This window comes from Pristiophorus japonicus, chromosome 18, assembly GCF_044704955.1.
Source record: "Pristiophorus japonicus isolate sPriJap1 chromosome 18, sPriJap1.hap1, whole genome shotgun sequence".
Taxonomy (NCBI): Eukaryota; Metazoa; Chordata; class Chondrichthyes; family Pristiophoridae; genus Pristiophorus; species Pristiophorus japonicus.
The window spans coordinates 15,528,575-15,550,925 of NC_091994.1; the positions used below are offsets into that span (position 1 = coordinate 15,528,575).

Here is a 22,351-nt window from a genome sequence, read left to right on the forward strand (position 1 = left end):
CCATGCTCGTTATATCCTCAAAGAATTCCAGTAAGTTAGTTAAACATGATTTTCCTTTCATGAATCCATGCTGCGTCTGCTTGATTGCACTATTCCTATCCAGATGTCCCGCTATTTCTTCCTTAATGATAGTTTCAAGCATTTTCCCCACTACAGATGTTAAACTAACCGGCCTATAGTTGCCTGCCCCCTTTTTTAAACAGAGGCGTTACATTAGCTGCTTTCCAATCCGCTGGTACCTCCCCAGAGTCCAGAGAATTTTGGTAGATTATAACAAATGCATCTGCTATAACTTCCGCCATCTCTTTTAATACCCTGGGATGCATTTCATCAGGACCAGGGGACTTGTCTACCTTCAGTCCCATTAGTCTGTCCAGCACTACCTCCCTAGTGATAGTGATCATCTCAAGGTCCTCCCTTCCCACATTCCTATGACCAGCAATTTTTGGCATGGTTTTTGTGTCTTCCACTGTGAAGACGGAAGCAAAATAATTGTTTAAGGTCTCAGCCATCTCCACATTTCCCATTATTAAATCCCCCTTTTCATCTTCTAAGGGACCAACATTTACTTTAGTCACTCTTTTCCGTTTTATATATCTGTAAAAGCTTTTACTATCTGTTTTTATGTTTTGCGCAAGTTTACCTTCGTAATCTATCTTCCCTTTCTTTATTGCTTTTTTAGTCATTCTTTGCTGTTGCTTAAAATTTTCCCAATCCTCTAGTTTCCCACTAACCGTGGCCACCTTATACGCATTGGTCTTTGATTTGATACTTTCCTTTATTTCCTTGGTTATCCACAGCTGGTTATCTCTTCTCTTGCCGCCCTTCTTTTTCACTGGAATATATTTTTGTTGCGCATTATGAAAGAGCTCCTTAAAAGTCCTCCACTGTTCCTCCATTGTGCCACCGTTTAGTCCTTGTTTCCAGTCTACTTTAGCCAACTCTGCCCTCATCCCACTGTAGTTCCCTTTGTTTAAGCATAGTACGCTCGTTTCTGACACAACTTCCTCATCCTCAATCTGTATTACAAATTCAACCATATTGTGATCACTCATTCCGAGAGGATCTTTTACGAGTAGATCGTTTATTTTTCCTGTCTCGTTACACAGGACCAGATCTAAAATGGCTTGCTCCCTTGTAGGCTCTGTTACATACTGTTCGAAGAAACAATCCCGTATGCATTCTATGAATTCCTCCTCCAGGCTACCCCCTGCGATTTGATTTGACCAATCGCTATGTCGGTTAAAATCCCCCATAACTACTGCCGTTCCTTTTTCACATGCCTCCATTATTCCTAATTATATAATTATGCTACTGAAGCTTTGACATTGTAAGACCCTGAGACTAAATTCCACTTTTGCAACTCTGATTTTCTCTGTGTACCTAAAGCGATTCAAATCCAATGACATATATACTTCTCCCTTCCTTTCAAAAAAGAAAGACTTGCATTTACATAGCGCCTATCACAGCCACTGGGCACCCCAAAGCGCTTTACAGCCAATGAAGTACAAAAAAAAAAAGTGCAGTCACTGGTGTAATGTAGGAAACACGGCAGCCAATTTGCGCACAGCAAGCTCCCACAAAAAACCATGTGATAATGACCAGATAATCTGTTTTAGTGATGTTGATTGAGGGATAAATATTGGCCAGGACTCCGGGGCTAACTCCCCGGCTCTTCTTCGAATTAGTGCCATTCGATCTTTTACGTCCACCTGAGAGAGCAGACGGGGCCTCGGTTTAATGCCTCATCTGACAGATGACAATTCCGACAGTGCAGCACTCCCCATTATTGCACTGACGTACCAGGCTAACCCACACTATTTTGACCGAGGCAAGAGTGCTATCACTGAGCCAAGGCTAAGTGCTATGGTTTAAGAGCAGTGGCTGCTCTTACCAAGTGGTCAGTCTTCCGATGTATTAATTCCTGTAACACATTTCTGGTCACATTAACCCGTCACACTTCATTAATAACAATTCTATTGTTATATAACACCATATGTCAGCTGTGTCAGCGGGTAGCACCCTCGCCTCTGAGTCAGAAGGTTGTGGGTTCAAGTCCCGCTCCAGAGACTTGAGCACAAAAATCTAGGCTGGCAGTGCTGAGGGAGTGCCACTGTTGGAGGTGTCATCTTTCAGATGAGACGTAAAACCGAGGCCCCGTCTGCTCTGTCAGGTGGGCGTAAAAGATCCCATGGCACTATTTCGAAGAAGAACAAGGGAGTTATCCCCGGTATCCAGGCCAATATTTATCCCTCAATCAATATAGCAAAAACAGATTATCTAGTCATTATCATATTGCTGTTTGTGGGGGCTTGCTGTGCCCAAATTGGCTGCCGCGTTTCCCACATTACAACAGTGACTACACTTCAAAAAAATAAAGTACTGGCTGTAAACGCTTTAGGACGTCTGGTGGTTGTGCAAGTCTATCTTTTTTATCCTTAGACCTCTGAGCAATGCCATGGGGATCTGCTAGTTGGTGGGGAAAAAAAACTTCTGTTGTTGCTTCAGTACATCTTGCGACTGAATGATGCTGCTATGTGAAGGTTGTCGATTGCCACCCATGTACTTCTCTCATCGTTTCACGTAAGGGTATTAAGCTGTTTTCTTTCTTTTATTGCAGTCTGAAGCTGGAATGTGAGAAGCTGGCCAGTGAAAAGACAGAAATGCAACGGCATTATGTCATGGTATGTACTCAAGTATGTATGCCAATACAATCCATTATGGTTTCCCATATACACTGTGAAAATGTCTGTTTAATGTAACTGCTCCCTGTGTCCAGGCTCTTGTGAGAGAATTCTACTGCTCTTAGTGGCCCTTGCTTATAGTTGCAGGTCCCATGAGATCATGTTCAGCTAGGGTCATCCAGGGTTTATACAAGAGGCAGCCCTGTGCCACTTCATTCACTGAGAGGTGTTAAATTACCCGCCTGAAGCAGGCACTGGCTTTTAATACTGTATAACGCTAAAATCTGCAGGAGTTTTCCATTGGGGGTTAACATTTACCCGAGGCTAACCTAAACCTATATAGGAACAATGACGAACACGTCCTTCTGGTCCATCCAGCCTGTCTCGCACAATTGCGATCGCTTATGCTTATACACTCACCCCCACCCGAAACCATGTGATGTCCTGGGCGAGTCCAAAAAAACAGATTTTAAAAAAAAACCCAGGTCAATTTGAACTTAAGTTAAGAAATAGGAGCAGGAGTAGGCCATTTGGCCCCTCGAGCCTGCTCTGCCATTCAATAAGATCATGGCTGATCTGATCTTGGGCTCAGCTCCACTTCCCTGCCCACCCTTTCACTCTCTCGTCGTTCAAAAATCTGTCTATCTCCACCTTTTAAATATATTTAATGACGCAGTCTCCGCAGCTCTCTGGGGCAGAGAATTCCACAGATTTACAACCCTCAGAGAAGACATTTGTCCTCATCTCAGTTATTCTTTAACTATGCCCCCTAGTTCTGGATTCCCCCACGAGTGGAAACATCCTCTCTGCATCTACCTTGTCGAGCCCCCTCAGTAACTTTTATATGTTTGGGGGGCAGGGGGGGAAAATCTAGGAAATTCCCCTCCAACCCATCTAGATGACAATATGATGAAACACCAGCATAGACCTGCTGGGCCAAATGGCCTGTTTCTGTGTTGTTTGTGCCCTGTAGGATGATGGTTGAGCACTGCAGTTGGTCACTGCGCCCCTTAGTTAGGACGTAGAAAATTGCCACGGCTTTCCTGCTTGTGTGTGTCTCTGTCTGCGTCAGTGTACGAGAGCGCACGTCTGCCCGTGTACGCACGCGTGTCTGCCCATCTGCGCGCTGTGTGTGTGTACATATGTCGACTGAAGACAAGATTGTGCTTAGCTGTTGAATAGCCTGCCAGTACTCCACTGCCAAGGATCACGCATTGGATGAGGTACTGCTGGATGCCTGGCACCATTGAACTAGACCCCAACAAAGGGCCAAGGCCTTCAGGAAAGGAGGGGCGAATGTTGGCAAGAAAGACTGGACACATATGCTTCTGAGTCAGTGCAAATGCCTTCCTTGTGCATATTTGCAGTCCTGACATAAACGAAGCATTAGTTCAAGTTGTCTAATCTTTTCCTGTTTGGGATCCAATCTATGTCACTGGGTGCCAGATGAACCACTTCAAAAAGAAAGAGACAAAAATAACCCCTCATTCTGTGAAGTATCCTTTAATATTTGGAGCACGGTGCCAGGCAGAATGACACAGGCAGCAATGTAATCCCGATAGAATAAAAAGGACTCTTGTTAGTTGTGACTTTCTGTTTTTAATGTGAGGCATAACAAGATGTCCGGAGACAGAAGCTTCCTGTTCCAACGGACGGCAGGGATTTGGGAGACTGGGTCTGAGCAGGAGCTTTCTCTGCATCCCTCCTCCCGCACTCATCACACATCCTGATGCATTGTCTGATGCAATCAATATTGGAGTGCCGGGCAGATCTTCCGAACCAGATCAACTCCTATTTGAGGGCCCATTTACTTCTGAAGATAATATTTAGAAATATAGATATATTTTTTTTGAGGTAAAAATGAACTGTCGGCGGGAACCGTTCTGTGAGCTGAATTTGGACGTCCTCTGTCCCGCTCCGAGTGGGACTAAATCGGGTTAGTTTGCAGTTAGGCCGCAGGATCTGAGCAAAACATCTCTGGGGGAGCAAGGTGACAACGCACTTGCGCATGCGTGTTGCATGTACGTGTCATCATGGGAGTTGTCAGCATTCAACCCGCAATTTCAACCGTTTCCCCGCTGCAGGTAGTTGGCGTCAGGCGAGGGTCCATGTGGCACGGGAAATGTTGATCTGCCGATTTTAAATGCAAATGCAGACAAGCGGTTTCCCAGACGTCAAGTTCCAGCAAAGAGCCCGCCTTGAGGAATGCTCCCTCTCATTGTTTTTGTGCGCGGTTCCTTTAGATTTGCTGCATGGCCATGCATGCGCGGTGTTGCAGCATAGAATCGGGCCAGCCAGCCCAGCAAGTCTCTGCCATTGATGTTTCTCATTATGAGCCATCATGCTCCTGTTCATTCGATTTACTCTTTCTAATAAAAGAGAGACTTGCATTTATATAGTGCCTTTCACGACCACCGGACGTCTCAAAGCGCTTTACAGCCAATGAAGTACTTTTGGAGTGGAGTCACTGTCGTAATGTGGGAACTGCGGCAGCCAATTTGCGCATAAGCAAGCTCCCACAAACAACAACGTGATAATGATCAGATAATATGTCTTTCGTGATGTTGATTGAGGGATAAATATTGGCCAAGGGGTCTAACTGTCCTGCTCTTCTTCCAAATAGTGCCATGGGGTCTTTATGTCCAATTGAGAGAGCAGACGGGGCCTCGGTTTAACGTCTCATCCAAAAGACAGCATCTCCGACAGTGCAGCGCTCCCTCAGTACTGCACAGGAGTGTCAGCCTAGATTTGTGCCCAAGTCCCTAGAGTGGGACTTGAACCCACAACCTTCTGACTCGGAGGCGAGAGTGATACCCACTGAGCCACGGCTGACAATACTCCTGTTTTCCAAGCAACTATTTACAGTCCCTTTCAAACGGATTTATGCCTCAAGTAATGATCTGTTGCAGTGAATTTTAGCCATCCTATGTGTACAGAATTATTTTTAACCTCTCCTTTAATTCTCTGGTGATTGTTTAAATTTGTGCCCTATTGTTAGCATCATGCTGACTAATGGAAGCAATCCATCAGTATTTGCCTTCATAACCCTTGATACTAGACCTCCTATCAGGTGGCTCCTTAATCTTCTCTGTGGAAAAAGCCCTAACTTCTCAAGTGTCCCTTTATACCTCGAATCCCTCAAAACTAGTGGCCTAACCAAGGCGCAGTACAAGTTCAACATTACCTGCTTGCTTTAATGTTTAATGAGTCTACATTTAAAAAAAGGAAGGGTGCAACTTACCTTTTTTTTAATCTACTATCACTGCCATCTTTTAATAACCTGCGTAACTACACATCGACATATCTGCTCTACTGAAAATCTTGCCATTTAAGGCATCCATTCCTTTCCCTATTCTTTCTTCCAAAATGTATTGCTTTACATTTTCTTGCATTGAACTGCATCTGCCTTCAATCTGCCCCTCCTGGAGTCTTGCACAGACCTCGTCATAATTTGTCAAACTCTCTAATTCGCTGTCATTGCCAAAGTTCAGCATTGTTACCTTAATTCCTAAGTCCAGGTCATTTATATATGTAAAATAATATAACAGCGAGCCTAATACAGATCCTGTAGAACACCACTTGCTGCATCTTTTCCAGGTGAGAAATGTACTTGTGTGGTCGCAATCCTTTCAGCTTAATGTGGCACTCATCATCATAGGCAGTCCCTCGTAACCGAGGAAGACTTGCTTCCACTCCAAAAATGAGTGCTCAGGTGACTGAACAGTCCAATACGGGAATTACAGTCTCTGTCACAGGTGGGACAGACAGTGGTTGGAGGAAAGTGTGGGTGGGACTGGTTTACCGCACGCTCCTTCCGCTGCCTGCGCTTGCTTTGTGCATGCTCTTGGTGACGAGACTCGAGGTGCTCAGTGCTCTTCCAGATGCTCATCCTCCACTTAGGGCGGTCTTTGGCCAGGGACTCCCAGGTGTCGGCGGAGATGTTGCACTTTATCAGGGAGGCTTTGAGGGTGTCCTTGAAACATTTCCTCTGCCCACCTGGGGCTCGCTTGCCGTGTAGGAATTCCGAGTAGAGTGCTTGCTTTGGGAGTCTTGTCAGGCATGCGAACAATGTGGCCCGCCCAACGAAGCTGGTCGAGTGTGGTCAGTGCTTCGATGCTGGGGATGTTGGCCTGATCAAAGACGCTCAGGTTGGTGCGTCTGTCCTCCCAGGGGATTTGCAGGATTCAACCTTCACCATGAGTCGCTTACATAGCACCTTATCAAATGCTTTTTGAAAATGCATATAAACCCTCTGTTTGTTGATCAACGAATTCTATAAGGTTGGACAAACACAATTTGCCATCTGGAAATGCCTGCTGACTGGCCCTGATTAACTCTAAGCGCTTTGTAATTTTATGTTGCATAATAAACTTTAATAGCTTACCAACCAGTGTGCTGGCCAACATTCCTCCCTCAACCTTTAATGTCTAAAAACTGTGGCGGTGAGACATTGCTGGCATGGAATGGCTGCCTCGTTTGTCCGTATAACAACCGTGGCTGCTCTACAAAAAGTCATTTATTGTGTGAAGTGATCCGAGACATTTGAACATGAGAAACATTTTCAAGACAAGTGCACATTTATTAAAGTTTGAGGTAACGAGATTAGCATGCTACAGGATTGGTTTTGTTACGATCTAATTGAATGGCAGAGCAGGCTCGAGGGGCTGAATGGCCTACTGTTCCTATGATCCACTGTTGGCAGCAACACTGGGATTTAATAACCATTTTCATAGATCAGGACATTGACAAAAGCCTACACCCCTGCAGGAAATAACTCTAAATTATTTTGCGCCTTTTACAACCTCCAGGCATCCCAAAGCACAGTAGAGCCATTGAAGTACTTTTGAAGTGTAGTCACTGTTGTAATGTAAGAAAGTATTGGATGTATGTGGATTCAAAAGTATTAGCTGGTCTTAAAATGTTAGTAGGGATTTCAAGGTTAACTGGATAACTTGCCCATGAGGTCTTAAAGGAGAACTAAACTCTAGTAGCGCCGTCAGTTCCTTCAGTGCATTGTTTCTCCCCTGGGTTTCTCATTGCTGAGGCTGAAGCACTCTGTGATCACTTTTTTTGCAGAGGCACTGTTGTGTCCTTTTACTTCTCATCATCACACCGCCCACCCCAAGGCCCTCCCAGTTTCACGATTGGGTTGGGTGGGGATTCCCACACATGTCCTCAGAGATGACATAGACTAATGATTATTAATGGGAAAAATATGCCGTGGCATAATGGGAAGCCTAAATAAGAGGGTACAGCATGTTCTAGCCACAGGAGAAAAATAATGAGAAGCTGACCTCATGACTGTGGTTGGGTTCCTATTGAACTGACTGGCTCCTTAACTTAACGAGCAAACAGTTTCAAAGCAGAATCCTGGCTTGCAGTCTTGTTTCTCATGTAAATTAAACCAGAAGGAAGAGGTTTTGTTGGCTCGCACGTGAGCTGCTCTCAAGTGGCTTCAGGACCTGTTCCTCACCCACCTGTCCCACGCAGCCAGTGGTAACGGCAAAATAAACTTGCTGGATTCGCTGATGCTGGCCGCCAGCAAAATCCTACAAATCCCCTGGGAGGACAGACGCACCAACATTAGCGTCCTCGACCAGGCCAACAACCCCAGCATTGAAGCACTGACCACACTTGATCAGTTCCGCTGGGCAGGCCACATCGCATGCCAGACACGAGACTCCCAAAGCAAGCGCTCTACTCTGAACTCCTTCATGGCAAACAAGGCAAAGATGGGCAGAGGAAACGTTACAGGGACACCCTCAAAGCCTCCCTGATAAAGTGCAAGATCCCCACTGACAACTGGGAGTCCCTGGCCAAAAACCATCCTAAATGGAGGAAGAGCATCCGGGAGGGCGCTGAGCACCTCGAGTCTCATCGCCGAGAGCATGCAGAAATCAAGCGCAGGCAGCGGAAAGAGCATGCGGCAAACCAGCCCCACCCACCCCTTCCCTCAACGACTATCTGTCCCACCTGTGACAGGGACTGTGGCTCACACATTGGACTATACAGCCACCTAAGGACTCATTTTAAGAGTGGAAGCAAGTCTTCCTCAATTCCAAGGGACTGCCTATGATGGTGATGATGAGACCTGTGAGGCCGAATGGCCTGTTTCTGAGCTGTAAAATTCTGTGTAATTATTATGTAAAAGTAACTGTGTAGTTTTACGGTATTGCAGTCGGGCTTATAACAGAGGCATGTTTCTCCTCTGCAATTCGGCAAACATTAAATGCAGCCTGCACAGGTTTAATTACACAGCAGCGGGACTGAGAGGGCCACTTTGAAATACTGACTCCCGACAAAGAATTAAACCAAACCATTTTTTTTTCTGCAACATAAATATTGTGGCTGAACTATTACATCATGTGGGGAGTGACTGAGTCTGACAGTTTAAGGGAGTGGAGTTAATGTAAGTACAGATAATCCGGGCTTTAAGAGGCTTTGGCAGTCTCACCACTGGAACTGTGCTTCATAATTCATCTTCAGATTCTCCGAGCTGGGTTTCCAATGATGCGATCAGCATTTAGCATAAATGAGGCTTCCCTCATGGCTCAGTAGGTAAAGGAGTTTGCAGGACTGCACATTGGGACCAGAAGATCTTGGGTTTTGAGTCCAAGTCTGTGTTGAGTTAGCTGAGGCAGCAATTGGAGAGCTAATAGTCTTGTTGCCCCGGGCAAGGGAAAATTATAAATCAGCCAGGATTCATGCTTCCCATCCCCCGATCACTCTCCAGTGGCTTCTGTGTGAACATTTGTCTCACCCTTGAAGTCCCATTCGTCTGTCATCCCTATCCCAGTAGACCTCCCAAATCCTCAACCTCAAGAAATTCCTCTCTCCATGTCCTCCACTGACCTAACCTCTTCAAGCTGATCCACCCTGTGTTCCTCAATCTGATTCTCACGTCCTGTTCACATCTCTCTTCTCTCTGTTCTGCCATTGACAATGAGCCTTCCTGCTGTCTCTGGACCTAAAAAAAGACTTGGATTTCTATCGCACCTTTCACGACCGCCAGACGTTTCAAAGCGCTTTATAGCCAATTAAGTTCTTTTTGGAGTGTAGTCACTGTTGTAATGTGGGAAATGCAGCAGCCAATTTGTGCACAGCAAGCTCCCACAAACAGCAATGTGGTAATGACCAGAGGATCTGTTTTAGTGATGTTGATTGAGGGATATATATATTGGCCCAGGACACCGGGGATAACTCCCCTGCTCTTCTTCGAAATAGATCTTTTACGTCCACTTGAGAGTTTAATGTCTCATCCGAAAGATGGCCCCTCCGACAGTGCAGTGCTCCCTCAGCACTGCACTGGAGTGTCAGCCTAGATTTTTGTGCTCGAGTCTCTGGAGTGGGACTTGAGCACAAAATCCTTGACGACTTGTTTGTCCTCTTTGAAGCCTCTTGGTACATGTATTTATTCGAAGTTAAAAGCTCCCTGTCAGTGCAACTTGTTGTTGACATTGTTGCCGTCATCATCATTATCCTGAAGCTAATTGCTGAGGAACGTTTCTGTAGATTTGGGACGGCTTGTAAAAACGATGATTCTTGCCCCTGGGGAAGAGGCCACATTACTGCGAACAGGAAAGGACTGGCTTTCATGCTTTTCCTTTGTTCTTTTGACACCGAAGTGCGACAGACTTGTATACTTTTATGTACCTCTGTGGTTGCAATTGGAAAAAAGTGTAATGTAACTCCCCTCCATTGCGTTAAAAAAAAAATGCTGGACATCAAATTCAACTCGATTTCTCCTACAACTGTCATTTTTCTTGTTCCAAGCTTTCACTTTTGGAATGTAGTTGGACAAGTGGTGGGACTGCAAAATGGCCATCCAACATGCATGCCCTTGTCCTTTGTCTCCGCTCCCTCCCTTGGAAGCTGAGTAACACAGTACAATGCAAGACACGTTTAGAATTAGTCTTTTGTGCTGCAAGTTGGTCAGTTCTGTTTTGTAGGACTGACCTGCTGGTATTGCGATTGACCTTGCGTGTTTGTTTGGCATTTGGACCCCCCCTCCAATTTTCTGCCCCCCTCCCCCGCACTTCCCGAAGCCTGAGGTATGGTTCCACAGGTGCCAGCTGGAACCAGTTTCTCTCCCAAATCTTATCCAAGGAGTCTTCCTTGATATGCGAGCCTAGAGGATGTCAACTGGCTATTTAACTTCAGGCATTATCACAGGTAAACCCGAGCCAGCCTTTAGCTTGTGTCCACATACAGATGTTCCAGCAGGAACGAGGAGAGGTGAAATGAGGAGAATTGTTTTTTGTTGTTATAATCTGGAACGCACTGCCCGAAAGGGTGATGGAAGCCGATTCAGTAGTTACTTTCAAGAGGGAATTGGAGAAATATTTAACGAGGAAACATTTTCAGCGTTATGGGGAATCTAGAATCTAGAGCTAGGGGGCATAGTTTCAGAGTAAGGGGTCACCCATTTAAAACTGAAATGAGGAGGAATATCTTCTGAGTGTCATGAATCTTTGGCATTCTCTGCCCCAGAGAGCTGTGGAAGCTGAGTCATTGAATATATTTAAGGAGGAGATAGACAGATTTTTGAGTGATAAGGGAGTTGAGGGCTATGGGGAGCGGGCAGGGAAGTGGAGTTGAGGCCAAGATCAGATCAGCCATGATCTTATTGAATGGCGGAGCGGGCTCGAGACGCCAAATGGCCTACCCCGGCTCCTATTCCTTGCGTTCTTCTTATGAAAGGGCAGGGGAATGAGTCTAATTGGATAGTTCTTTCAAAGAGCTGCACAGGCATGAAGGGCCAAACGGCCTCCTTCTGTGCTGTCTCATAAGGTATTAGGAGCCAGAGTAGGCCATTCGGCCCCTCGAGCCTGCTCTGCCATTGTGAGATCACGGCTGATCATCTACCTCAACTCCACTTTCCTGCACTATCCCCATATCCCTTGATTGCCTTAATACCTCCTTCTATGGTTCAAGGAGTACTGGAGAAGGATCAGGAGCAGGGATTTCCCCACCCCTCCGCAGCCCGGGAGCAGTGGAGGAAATTGTAACCCCTCGCTCTCTGTCCTGCTAACTGAGCACAAGAGTGGGAGGAGGGGGTGGGGGTACAATAGATTTCCTCTGCTCATTATTCTCACTGAAATTGTAAGTGCGCATGCAGGATAGCTTCCCCATGGAAGTCCAACATGTAATCTTCCTGAAATAAAAACAGGAGAAATGCTAGCAACAGCGGCTGTGGAGGGAGGGAGGAAGGTGGGTGAGGGGGCGATTCTGACGGAAGATCATCGACCCGAGACGTTAACCCTACTTTCCTCTCTCTCTCCACACCCGTTGGGGGTTTCCAGCAATTTGTTTTTCCCTCTGGTTTATTTCGGATTTGTAGCACCCCTGCTTTAATTTTTTTTAAATCTTCAAATGCAAAACACTGCGGGAGGCTGGAATCCGAAATAAAAACAGAAAGCGCTGGAAATCTCAGCGGGTCAGGCAGCATCTGTGGAGAGAGAGAGAGCGACAGAGCTAATGGTTCGGGTATTGTGACCCTTCGTCAGGACTGGAAAAGTTCGAGATGTAACAGGTTCTTAAGGCAGTGCAGGGGGAGGGGAGGAAAGAACAGAAGGGAAGGTCTGTGATTGGGTGGAAGGCAGGAGAGATTTAAGAGACAATAGGGATGATGGGCAAAACTGAGATGGTAATGGCGCAGGTTAGGAAGCAACTTGTTTCCACTTGGAATACTGCGTGCGTTTTGGTTTCCATATTTACGAAAGGATATACTTGCTTTGGAGGCAGTTCAGAGAAGGTTCACTAGGTTGATTCTGGGGATGAGGGGGTTGACTTATGAGGAAAGGTTGAGTAGGTTGGGCCTCTACTCATTGGAATTCAGAAGAATGAAAGGTGATCTTACTGAAGCGTATAAGATTATGAGGGGGCTTGACAAGGTGGATGCAGAGAGGATGTTTCCACTGATGGGGGTGACTAGAACTAGAGGGCATGATCTTAGAATAAGGGGCCGCCCATTTAAATCAGATGAGGAGAAATTTCTTCTCTGAGGGTTGTAAATCTGTGGAATTCACTGCCTCAGAGCTATGGAAGCTGGGACATTGAATAAATTTAAGACAGAAATAGACAGTTTCTTAAACGATAAGGGGTTATGGACAGCGGGCAGGGAAGTGGACCTGAGTCTATGATCAGATCAGCTATGATCGTATTAAATGGCGGAGCAGGCTCAAGGGGCCGTATGGCCTACTCCTGCTCCTATTTTATGTGTTATGTAAAAGATGAGTCTAGATGGGGTGTGAATGGCTGAATCATCACCGGTTAATGTAATTTTTTATCTTATCGTTTTACGTGACTTTCCCCGCTCCGTAAAGCTGAAGTTCCACGCACAGGGCAGCGCCTTCACTGGCCAATTATCACAGGCTTTGTCACTGACCGCGGTTCCGCTACCCTGGACTCCCTCACCACGCACAGCGCCGGAACTCCTCAACGGAGGTCAACGGGTGACTTCACGGCTGCAGAAAAAAGATCTTAAAAAAAAAAAATGGACCAGAAATGGAGAATTTTAGCTATGAGGAAAGATTGGATAGGCTGGGTTTGATTTCTTTGGAACAGAGGAGGTTGAGGGGGAGACCTTATTGAGGTGTATAAAATTATGAGGGGCCTAGATAGGGTGGATAGGAAGGACCTATTTCCCTTAGCAGAGGGGTCAAGAACCAGGGGGGAGGCATAGATTTTAAAGTAATTAGGAGGTTTAAGAGGGGATTTGGGGGGAAATTTCTTCCTCCAGAGGGTGGTGGGGGTCTGTAACTCACTGCCTGAAAGGGTGGTAGAGGCAGAAACCCTCACCACATTTAAAAAGTACTTGGATGCGCACTTGAAGTGCCGTAACCTACAAGGCTACGGACCAGGAGCTGGAAAGTGGGATTGGGCTGGATAGCTCTTTGAGTCCGCGCCGGCCGACAATACGCTGAAATGGCCTCCTTCCGTGCTGTAAATCTCTATGATTCTATGAGGGAGAGCACTTTGTTCTGCAGCATTTTACATATGTGCCGGAAAAGGTTAAGCACAGAGAGCGGCTGTGAGGCATTGCGGCCTTAAATCGAAGAATAACTGGTTAATATTATCTGGCACAGTTTCAGTATTAAATTCCAGAGAAGACCCTCCTCCTCACCCCAGCCCCACCACCTCCCTTGAGCAAGTGACTGAAGATCACCATCAAGGTTATTTATAACCTTTTTAGATAAAATCGCATATGCATCGGAGCAGCAAGCTGTATGATTTTATGATGTATGGACTCCCTTTATTGAGTTTCTTTCAGAGAAGGAATCTGAAGCCAGCATGGTTTAGAGGGGAAGACAGCGCTGGTCTTTAGATGTAGATCGCGGCTCCAGTCTGCCTGTGGCCCTGAGACACTGAGCAGCACTTGTTAAACAGCTCGTAGGCCTGGCTCCAAGAATTTATTGGGTGGATTTAAGATGAAGAAGGTACAGGTGACTGGTGCCGTGCCGTGCAATCTTTGCTACAAATTATTTATATTGCATAATTTACATCGGATCCGAATGAGCGGAGGAATCTCCGATAAGGTTGACAATGCCCTCCCCCTCACTCCTTTCGAAACCATCACCACCAACCCCCCCCCCCCCCCCGCCCCCGACTCTAAACCGGTATTAGTCCCTGGTTTCTCCCCCCCCCCCCCCCCCCCCCCCTCCTGAAGGCAATGACTAATGCTGAGTGTCTGTGACCCAGCAATAACTCACCAGAGTAATGATTCTTCATGTGTGAGCGTTGGCATGTTGCTGTACCATGAGAGGGCTGTGGCTGAGCCGAATCTGCGTCTCTCTCCTTGTCTCCATCACACGTCGCTGATTGGGTCATGGATTCCTGGCTGGCTTCCTCCCCCTACTTACTCAGCTGACTATTTGGAGAGGTGAGCAGGGGTCAGTGGACGGGACAAAGGCGGAGAGAGGCAGAGGGGTTTAGAGAGCAAATTCCAGAGGCCACAGGTGACTGTGCCACCAGTGGGAGGAGGGTGCGAGGTATAAAAGGCCGGACTTGGAGTACTGAAGGGCGCACTGGGGAAGTAACGGTGCTGGAGGTTGCAGAGTTAGGATGGGGCGAAGGCACGTGGGAATTCAAAGGCAAGGGCGTGAATTTTAAATTCAGTGCGTTGGGGGACAGAAAGTCTTGCATTTATATAGCGCTTTTCACGACCACCGGATGTCTCAAAGCGCTTTACAGCCAATGAAGTAATTTTTTGAGTGTAGTCACTGTTGTAATGTGGGAAATGCAGCAGCCAACTTGCACATAGCAAGCTCCCACAAACAGCAATGTGATGATTGGACCAGATAATCTGTTTTTGTTATGTTGATTGAGGGATAAATATTGGCCAGGACACCGGGGATAACTCCGCTGCTCTGCTTTGAAATAGTGCCATGGGATCTTTTACGTCCACCTGAGTGCGGACGGGGACTTGGTTTAACATCTCATCCAAAAGAAGGCACTTCTGACCGTGCAGTACTCCCTCAGCACTGCACTGGAGTGTTTGGCTAGATTTGTGTACTCAAAGACAGAAAGCCAGCATAGGTTGGTGATTGGCCAATTGGGCTCGGTGCAAGGTCGGATAAGGGCAGTTGAGTTCCCAACAGCTTGGAGTTTCTGGATGCTGGCCAATGGGAGGCTGGCAAAGAGGATATTGGAGAAATTGAGCATGGAAGTGATCAAAGCACGGATAAATAACAGCTTCAGCAGCAGTGAGGGATGGGCAGATGTTGCGGAGATGGACGTAAATGATCTTTGGCGATGGTCAAATGGGATCCAAGTTTTGTACTGTCTGGTTTAGGCTGAGCAGCTGGTCCAGGAGGGGAATGGGATTACTGGCAAAGGAATAGAGTTCACACTTTATTGAAACGTACGAGATTGTTAAAGGGCTTGACCGGATAGATGCTAAGAGGCTGTTTACCCTGGCTGGAGAGTCTAGAACTAGTGGACATAGTCTCCGGATAAGGGATCAGCCATTTAAGACTGAGATGAGAAGAAATTTCTTCACGCTGAAGGTTGTGAACCTTTGGAATTCTCTACCCCAAAGAGCTGCAGATGTTCAGTCGTTGAGCATGTTCAAGACTGAGATCGATCCACTGTGTTTTTTGGACTGTAAGGGAATCCAGGCATATGGAGATCGGGCAGGAAAGTGGAGTTGAGATGGAAGATCAGCCATGATCTTATTGAATGGCGGAACAGGCTCAAGGGGCTGTATGGCCAACTCCTGCTCTGAATTCTTATGTTCACGGCAAAGGATGAAAATGGTGGCTTCGGTTTTCCTGATGCTGAGTTTCGGCCAGTTGTGACTTGATGCTGGGCAGGCAGCCTGCTGGGACCGAGGTAGTTGCAGGCGTCGAGTGAAGTGGCAGAGACGTAGAGCTGGCTGTCATCAGCATTCAAGATGTCATTTGAGGGGTTGCAAGTAGATGAGGAAGAAGAGGAGCCAATGGAAGAATGGAGCACAGACCCAGAAGACCAAGAGGGCAGCGGAGACTAGTCCAGGAAATTAGCAGTGGACCTCAGTCCAAGGGCGAGCAGAGGGGCAAACCTCTGCCCATGAGCTAATGCAGCAGCAAGGTAAAGCCGAAAGAATGTGCAGTTCAGCTCGGGGAAATAAATCCAGGTTAGCCTGCGATGGAAGTCATGGGGCAGAAGCAGTGCAGAGTCTCGTAGGCAGAGGAGTCCGAGGTGCCTCTGTAGAGTTCCTTCATGGCTGATCTGTAGCTCGGCTCCATTTACTTACCGTGGCTCCTTATCCCATGACACCCTTACCTAACACAAACACTTCAGAAACGTGTCGTTTTCATGTTTTTATCAACAAATCAGTGACTGATTGATAGGGAGAATAGAAGGATATGTTGACCGGGTGGGAGGAGGCGCGTGTGAAGCATTAAACACCGACATAGGCTAGTTGGGGCCGACTGGCCTGTTTCTGCGCTATGTAAAGGCCTTGTGAACTTTAACCTGCTAATTTTCAGTTTTCCCAGCTTGTAATATTCTCTCTTTTTTTTTCTCCCCTTTTGTTTTCCAGTACTATGAAATGTCCTACGGCCTGAACATTGAAATGCACAAACAGGTAAGCCTTGCCCTCCCAACCGTTTGCCGGCTGTGCTGCTCCATTAATCTGTGTTACCGCGTCTTCCTTCTGCAGACTGACACTAATTCCTCTTATCTGCACGCTGCAGTCACAGGCTGCGATGTGTCTCCGCGTTCCATTATCATCCGTCTCGAGCGGTGATGGCAGGATCCCCACAGGAATAGCTTCGGATATAGCCACGATCCTGTTGCAGGCAGCAGGCCGGGACAGACTAACGTGGGGCGGTGAAGCAGGTGTTGCCAGCGCTGCCCCCCGCCCATTCCCAAAGCCCCGGCTAATCAGCTCGGCCACTTTGCGAATGGAGGCCCCTAAAGCAGGCCAGACAGAATGTCCTTAATACCCGTGCTCCTATCTACCAGTATAACCAGCAGTCCATTCTTTCAATGAACCGTACAGCACAGAAGTAGGCCGTTCAGCCCATCCCGTCTGTGCCAGCTCTCTGAAACAGTGCCAGTTTCCAGACCCTTCCCATTACATAGGATAAATGGCACAGAAACAGGCCATTTGTCCCAACCAGCCCATTGCCAGCGTTTATGCTCCACTCGAGCCTCCCCCTGTCTTTCCTCATTTAACTCTATCAGCATAACCCTCTTTTCCCTTCTCGCTCACGTGTTTGTCTAGCCTCCCCTTTAAGTGCATCAATACTATTCATTTCAACCACTCCATGGTAGCGACTTCCACATTCTCACCACTCTCTGGGTAAAGAAGTTTCTTCTGAATTCCCTTTTGGATTTTTTGATGGCTATCTTACATTGATGGCCTCTAGTTATGCTCTTCCCCACAAATGAAAACATTCTCTCTCTATCCACTCTATCAAAACCTTTCATAATTTTTAAGACTTCTATTAGGTCACCCCTCAGCATTCCCTTTTCAAGAGAAAAGAGACCCAGCCTGTTCATCCATTCCGGAGCTATATATACACCCTCACATTTCTGGTATCATCCTTGTAAATTTTCCCTGCACCCTCTCCAGTGCCTCTATATCCTTTTATATAATATGGCGACCAGAACTGCACGCTGTACTCTAAGTGTGGTCTAACCAGGGTTCGATACAACTCTTCAATTCTACAACCCTTCAAATTACTCTTTACCCTCCACCTCAGCCCCAAATATTTATCCACTTTCCTCTTAAAAGCTATTATTATGCATTCTAATTGCAAATTTGAAGTGAAAGCAGAGAAGGCCGTCTATACACAATAGGGCTGTCGGAATGGAAAAGCAACAATGTTTGAGGTGACCATGCGTGGCAGTTCTGCTACTGAACCAGCAACACAGAGGTTAAGGTGTCCCCACGGCAATTGAGATGAATACATTTGATTACCGTGACCAAGCGAGTTGCCAAATTGTCCTAAAAACCCAAATGATTTACTGTTGTCTGTCAGGAAAGGGAACTTGCTATCCCTATCTGATTTGGCCGACACATGACTCCAGTCCCACACTGGTTGGCCCTTAATCCCCTCCTGAAATGGTCTAGCAAGCTGACTGCAGTGGTTTGAAACGCTCGCCCATCTCCGGGGATTAAGGCAAGGCCAACAATCCAGGTTTACCGGAATCCCCCACAGCCAGAGAACCAAACAAATCCGAAATATTCACCTTTCTTCTTGGTTGAAATTGTGCTGTGCAGCATTATCAATGTTGATGTGTTCGTACATAGAATTTACCGCACAGAATCAGGCCATTCGGCCCTGCTGGTCAATGCCAGTGTTAATGCTTCATACAAGCCTCCTCCCACCACTCTTCATCTAACCCTGTCAGAAAATCCTTCTATTCCTTTCTCCCTCATTTGTTTATCGAGCTTCCCCTTAAATGCATCTAAGCTATTCGCCTCAACCACTCCTTATGGTCGTGAGTTCCACATTCTGATCACTCTCTGGGTAAAGAAGTTTGTCTCTGGATTTTTTGGTGACTATCTCATATTTATGGTCCCTAGTTTTTGACTCCCCCACAAGTGGAAACACCGGCTCCATATCTACCCTCCATCATTTTAAAGACATCTCTTAGGTCACCCCTCTAAAGAAAAGAGCCCCAGCTGGTTCAACATCTTTTGCCTGTTTATTTCAAAAGGAGCAAATGTTTTTGTTAAAATGGCGCACGTTAACCCATTCACTATTGACAACGTACAGTGCAGCGTCAGCGCTTTCAGTGGCCAATCGACTCGCTGTATATCTCCAGCATTTTCTGTTTTTTTTTTCTCTCTCAATGTTGGCTGAGGACCAGTTGGTCATATTTTTTGTGTTTGACGGAAGCGAGACCAATCAGTGGACGTTGGGTGGGGGAGTCAAACCGTGGAAAGTGATTACGATAGAATGTTTCCGTCTCGCTGGCTGGGAATAATGCATCAAAGGGCCCAGAGGAAAACCGATCTACAGTAGGATCAACAGCTGGCGTGGTGCTTGCGCCTCGAGGCATTTGTCCTGATTAAACACTGTCTGCCTTCCTGTGGTCCGTCTTTCTTGCAATTATCCGTTGTAACATCCAAACAAAAAAAAAAAACGAGTTACTGCAGCGGTTTGTTATTTACTGGAAGTAATATCCGAACGGCAAGCGCTTTGGCTGCTTTTTAGTTTTTCCACTATATTCCCTTTTTAAATTTGGGGACACAGCAGCCCTTGCCGTCACTTTTCCCGAGGCTTTTCCTGGCAGGGAAAGATTTTGGGCACAGCTTCTGCGGCAGTGACTGGCGACGGGAAGGCCAATGGTGTGGTTGACTTTGTCATCACAGAAGGCCTTAACCGTGGACCTGTGGCAGTCACAGAGCTCGGGCGTAGGGAGGTCGCTGTGCATTCTGCTCGATGATGTCAGCATGGGTCTGGATGGCAAACAACCGCAGGGGGAAAAAAAATGCTCATGTGATATGTTTGTGCCGCGATTAGTTTGTGGTCTGTGGGCATTGTATAATTAAAGCTGCTCCTGTTTTTTTTTAATATATATATATATACTTTTTTTTGGTACATGTAAACTCTGCTGCCTGTATAGGAGTGTTCGAGCGAGCTTACTGCATCGAAACCACAGGGGCAAGTAGGCGGTAATGACAGAGTCAGCATCTGAACCACTTTAACCAGAAGGAACTGCTGCAAAGCAGGGTATGGTTGCCAACTAGGGACAAAATTAGCTTGGCTCAGTAGGCAGCACTTTTGCCTCTGACTCAGACAGTTGTGGGTTTTCAAGGCCACACCAAGACCTGAGCTCATCAAGCTAGGCCAGCACTCCGGGGCAATACTGGCGGGAAATGTGGCATTGTGGGAAGGGAGGTCTCGCAGTTAAGATGGTCAACTGAGGTCCCGTCTCTCTTGTGGTGGTGGTTCTTCCGAGCTTTGAAGCGCCTGTAGCACAATTCGGGGACTCACTCACTCACTCACCGCCACTGAAAAGTGGCTAACTGGTCTGTTATCGGCTGGCCACTTGTGAGACGGGTTGGTGCGGAATGGCCACCGATCCTTGTCTGCACCACAATCGCAGTTCATGATGTGAAGATGCTGTGTGCTAAAAGGGTTCAATTTCGAGGACCAGGCTTGTATTCCCTGGAGTGTAGAGATTATGGGTGGTCTAATTGAGGTGTTTAAGATGATAAAAGGATCTGATAGTGTAGATAGAGAGAAACCAGCTCTTCCGGTGGAGGAATCCAAAACAAGAGGACATAATAAAATTAGAGCTGGGCTGTTCAGAGGTGAGTCCTGGAAGCACCTCTTCACACAAAGGGTAGTGGAAATCTGCAAAACTCTCGCCCATGAAGCTGTTGAGGCTGGGGGGTCAATAGAAAATTTCAAAACTGAGATTGATCGATTTTTGAAAGGTAACGTTATTAAGGGATGCAGAACCAAGGCGGTTAAATGGAGTTGAGATACAGATCAGCCATGATCTAATTGAATGGCGGAACAGGCTCGAGGGCACAGTAAATGCAACTGTTCTTATTCTCAGTTTAAAACACAGCCATTTAGTCATCTCTAGTTGAGTTATTTTGAGGTGGGGGTGAGAATGAATTGGTCTGGATGCCTGTTTGCAGAGCCTGTGCAAGAGAGTCCTGACTGAATTTTCCATTTTTGGGGGAGGATATGGGGTGGGTTGGGTGGGGATGATATGGGGTGGGGGGAGGGGATTGGAGGGTGGGGGGACACCTTGCAAACAGTGAAAGTTCGAGAAGAAATACAGAAATTGCAGCAAGTACAAAACAGCTTTGTTCAGTCAGCATGTGAAAAGAAAACCAACAGTTTCCGGTATAGATCCTTCATCAGAATTGATTGGGTCAAATTAGGGTGCTCGCAGTTCATTCACCCCCATCCCCATTCCTAATGCAACACGTACCGCTGAAATTAATTTTCTGCAGACTATACCAATCGCCGTAGCTGTTTTCTTCCTCTGTGGGCCAGGTTGTCATGGGAATGGATTTAAGATGAGAATTCCTGTTTTTTTTTTTTTCTTTCTGTTTTTCTCCTCTCGCGAGAATGCTGACTCACGCTGGGGTACAGTTCTGCAGGCACCGGCTGCTCTCTGGGACCTCACCCAAGATATCATCTCCAAGAGTGAACCTCAGCAGAGAGTGCCAATAGGTTATTCAACCATGGGGTGCAGTACACCCCAGCCCGATCATGACCCGGCATCCATGTACCTGTACTGGAGAGGGATCAGAAATGGGAAACTTGGCTGACATTGTCCGCTCCCAAAGAGAGGTCCTTCAGAGGGAAAGAGGCACGGATTTGTCTGTTTGCAAGCCAATGAAGACCGTTCTTTTGCAATCTCACTATTGACCAATGATTCACTGTCGACAGCTTCTAACATTTTGTACCCAAAATTGCCATTAAAAACACCCCGATGTCATCATCATCATAGGCAGTCCCTTGGAATCGAGGAAGACTTGCTTCCACTCCTGAAGTGAGTTCTTTGGTGGCTGAACAGTCCAATACGAGAACCACAGTCTCTGTCACAAGTGGGACAGATAGTCGTTGAGGGAAGGGGTGGGTAGGACTGGTTTGCCGCGTGCTCTTTCCGCTGTCTGCGCTTGATTTCTGCATGCTCTCTGTGTTGAGACTTGAGCTCAGTGCCCTCTCGGATGCACTTCCTCCACTTAGGACGGTCTTGGGCCAGGGACTCCTGGGTGTCAGTGGGGATGTCGCACTTTATCAAGGAGGCTTTGAGGGTGTCCTTGTCGCGTTTCCGCTGCCCACCTTTGGCTCGTTTGCTGTGAAGGAGCTCCAAGTAGAGCACTCGCTTTGGGAGTCTCGTGTCTGGCATGCAGACTATGTGGCCTACCCACTGGAGCTGATCGGGTGTGGTCAGTGCTTCACTGTTGGGGATGTTAGCCTGAATGAGGACGCTGATGTTGGTGTGCCTGTCCTTCCAGGGAATTTGTAGGATTTTGCGGAGACATCATTGGTGGTATTTCTCTAGCGACTTGAGGTGTCTACTGTACATGTCTCTGAGCCATACAGGAGGGCAGGTATTACTACAGCCTTGTAGACCATGAGCTTGGTGGCAGTTTTGAGGGCTTGGTCTTCAAACACTCTTTTCCTCAGGTGGCCGAAGGCAGCACTGGCGCACTGGAGGCAGTGTTGGATCTCGATGCCTGCTCTTGTTGATAGGCT

General features: G+C 46.9%; 1 protein-coding gene across 8 annotated transcripts in view; it reads left to right on the forward strand.

The window, feature by feature from the left end:
• LOC139228566 (transducin-like enhancer protein 4) overlaps positions 1–22,351 on the forward strand; it is a 211,216-nt gene that overhangs the window by 19,227 nt on the left and 169,638 nt on the right. For 4 of the 8 annotated variants that reach the window (XM_070859683.1, XM_070859689.1, XM_070859687.1 and 1 more), the window contains exons 3-4: positions 2,621–2,696; positions 16,708–16,752. In XM_070859683.1, the coding sequence (XP_070715784.1) occupies positions 2,621–2,696; positions 16,708–16,752 (121 nt within the window). The remainder of the gene's footprint in view (positions 1–2,620; positions 2,697–16,707; positions 16,753–22,351) is intronic. The other 4 variants (XM_070859685.1, XM_070859690.1, XM_070859688.1 and 1 more) reach the window with 1 other exon arrangement.